Below are 1184 nucleotides of genomic sequence, written 5' to 3'. Positions count from 1 at the left end.
CGTAGTGTTAGGTAATTGATAAATGTAGGGGTATGGGTGGGTTGCGCTTCGGCGGGGCGGTGTGGACTTGTTGGGCCGAAGGGCCTGTTTCCACACTGTAAGTAATCTAATCTAATCTAATCTAATCTAATCTAAGGACATGCAAGTCCTGGGCCTTCACCACCAAATCCTAGCCACCTGATGCCTGGAGGAAGAACATCTCATTTTCCGTCTTGGGACCCTCCAACCACATGGGATCAACTCGACTTCACTCCTTTCGAAATCTGCCCTCCCAGATCCAAATCTCCACCTCGGCACCGCCTTCTTGAACTGTCCTACCTGTCCATCTTCCTTCGCACCTATCCACTCCACCATCCCCACTCACCTATCACCATCAGCCCCCACCTCCATCTACCTATTGCCTTTCCAGCTACCATTAGTCCCACCACCACCCCCATTATTTGTCTCTCAACCCCCTTCCTGATGTCCAAAATTGTCGACTCTCCTGTACCTCGGATGCTGCCTGACCTGCTGTGCTTTTCCAGCCACCACCAGTGGCAACATGAATGTCAATCAAATACCTCACCTCACACAGGGAGGGCCTTCCAGAGCAGGAGGGAGAAGGGGCGGAGCTAGTCGGCGCCACGCCCAAAGACCCCACGGGGATTCCTTGACCCACCCCCTGTCGCCATTGGAACTCCTTGCCCCGCCCCCCTGGACGCCGCGGTGAGACATTGCCCCGCCCCATTGTCACCATGGCGGCGACTCTCGCCCCACGGTCGCCATGGGGACACCTTGCCCCGCCCACGTCGCCTGAAGCTCCGCCCTCCGCCTTGTATCGTCATTGGTACCCCCTCCCCAAACTCGGGGCGGTTGCTACGGAAACCCCAGGCCCCGCCCTCCGGCTATCGCCATGGAGACAGGTAACGCGGCCCTCGCCTCCCGCTCCAACGGCTCCATCTTCGGGATGAACGCTCTCCCGCCACTGCCCCCCGGGAGCTCGCAGTGCTGGATCCCCGAGCCTGCAGGACGGCCCCCTACCCTCGCCCCGGTGCCCCGGGCTGCCGCAGAAACCTGGAGCGCCTTCGCCCCGGTTCCGGCCCGAGCTGGACTCACCCGAGAGGTCATCAAGTGGCTGCAGAGTCTCGACCTGAAGTTCCCGTTCAAACACGTCAGGAAGTGAGTGTGGGGCCGTGGGAGGGGAG

At 60.2% G+C, this 1184-nt stretch overlaps 1 protein-coding gene across 2 annotated transcripts in view; it reads left to right on the top strand.

The window, feature by feature from the left end:
• Positions 1-813: 813 nt before the first annotated feature.
• The window catches only part of spata4 (spermatogenesis associated 4), a 37170-nt gene continuing 36799 nt past the window's right edge, over positions 814-1184 (top strand). For both annotated transcript variants that reach the window (XM_043704762.1, XM_043704772.1), the window contains exon 1: positions 814-1158. In XM_043704762.1, the coding sequence (XP_043560697.1) occupies positions 893-1158 (266 nt within the window). In that variant the 5' untranslated portion in view covers positions 814-892. The remainder of the gene's footprint in view (positions 1159-1184) is intronic.

The sequence above is a fragment of the Chiloscyllium plagiosum genome, chromosome 2, assembly GCF_004010195.1.
Source record: "Chiloscyllium plagiosum isolate BGI_BamShark_2017 chromosome 2, ASM401019v2, whole genome shotgun sequence".
Lineage (NCBI taxonomy): Eukaryota > Metazoa > Chordata > Chondrichthyes > Orectolobiformes > Hemiscylliidae > Chiloscyllium > Chiloscyllium plagiosum.
This window is presented reverse-complemented; position numbering and strand designations above follow the sequence as displayed.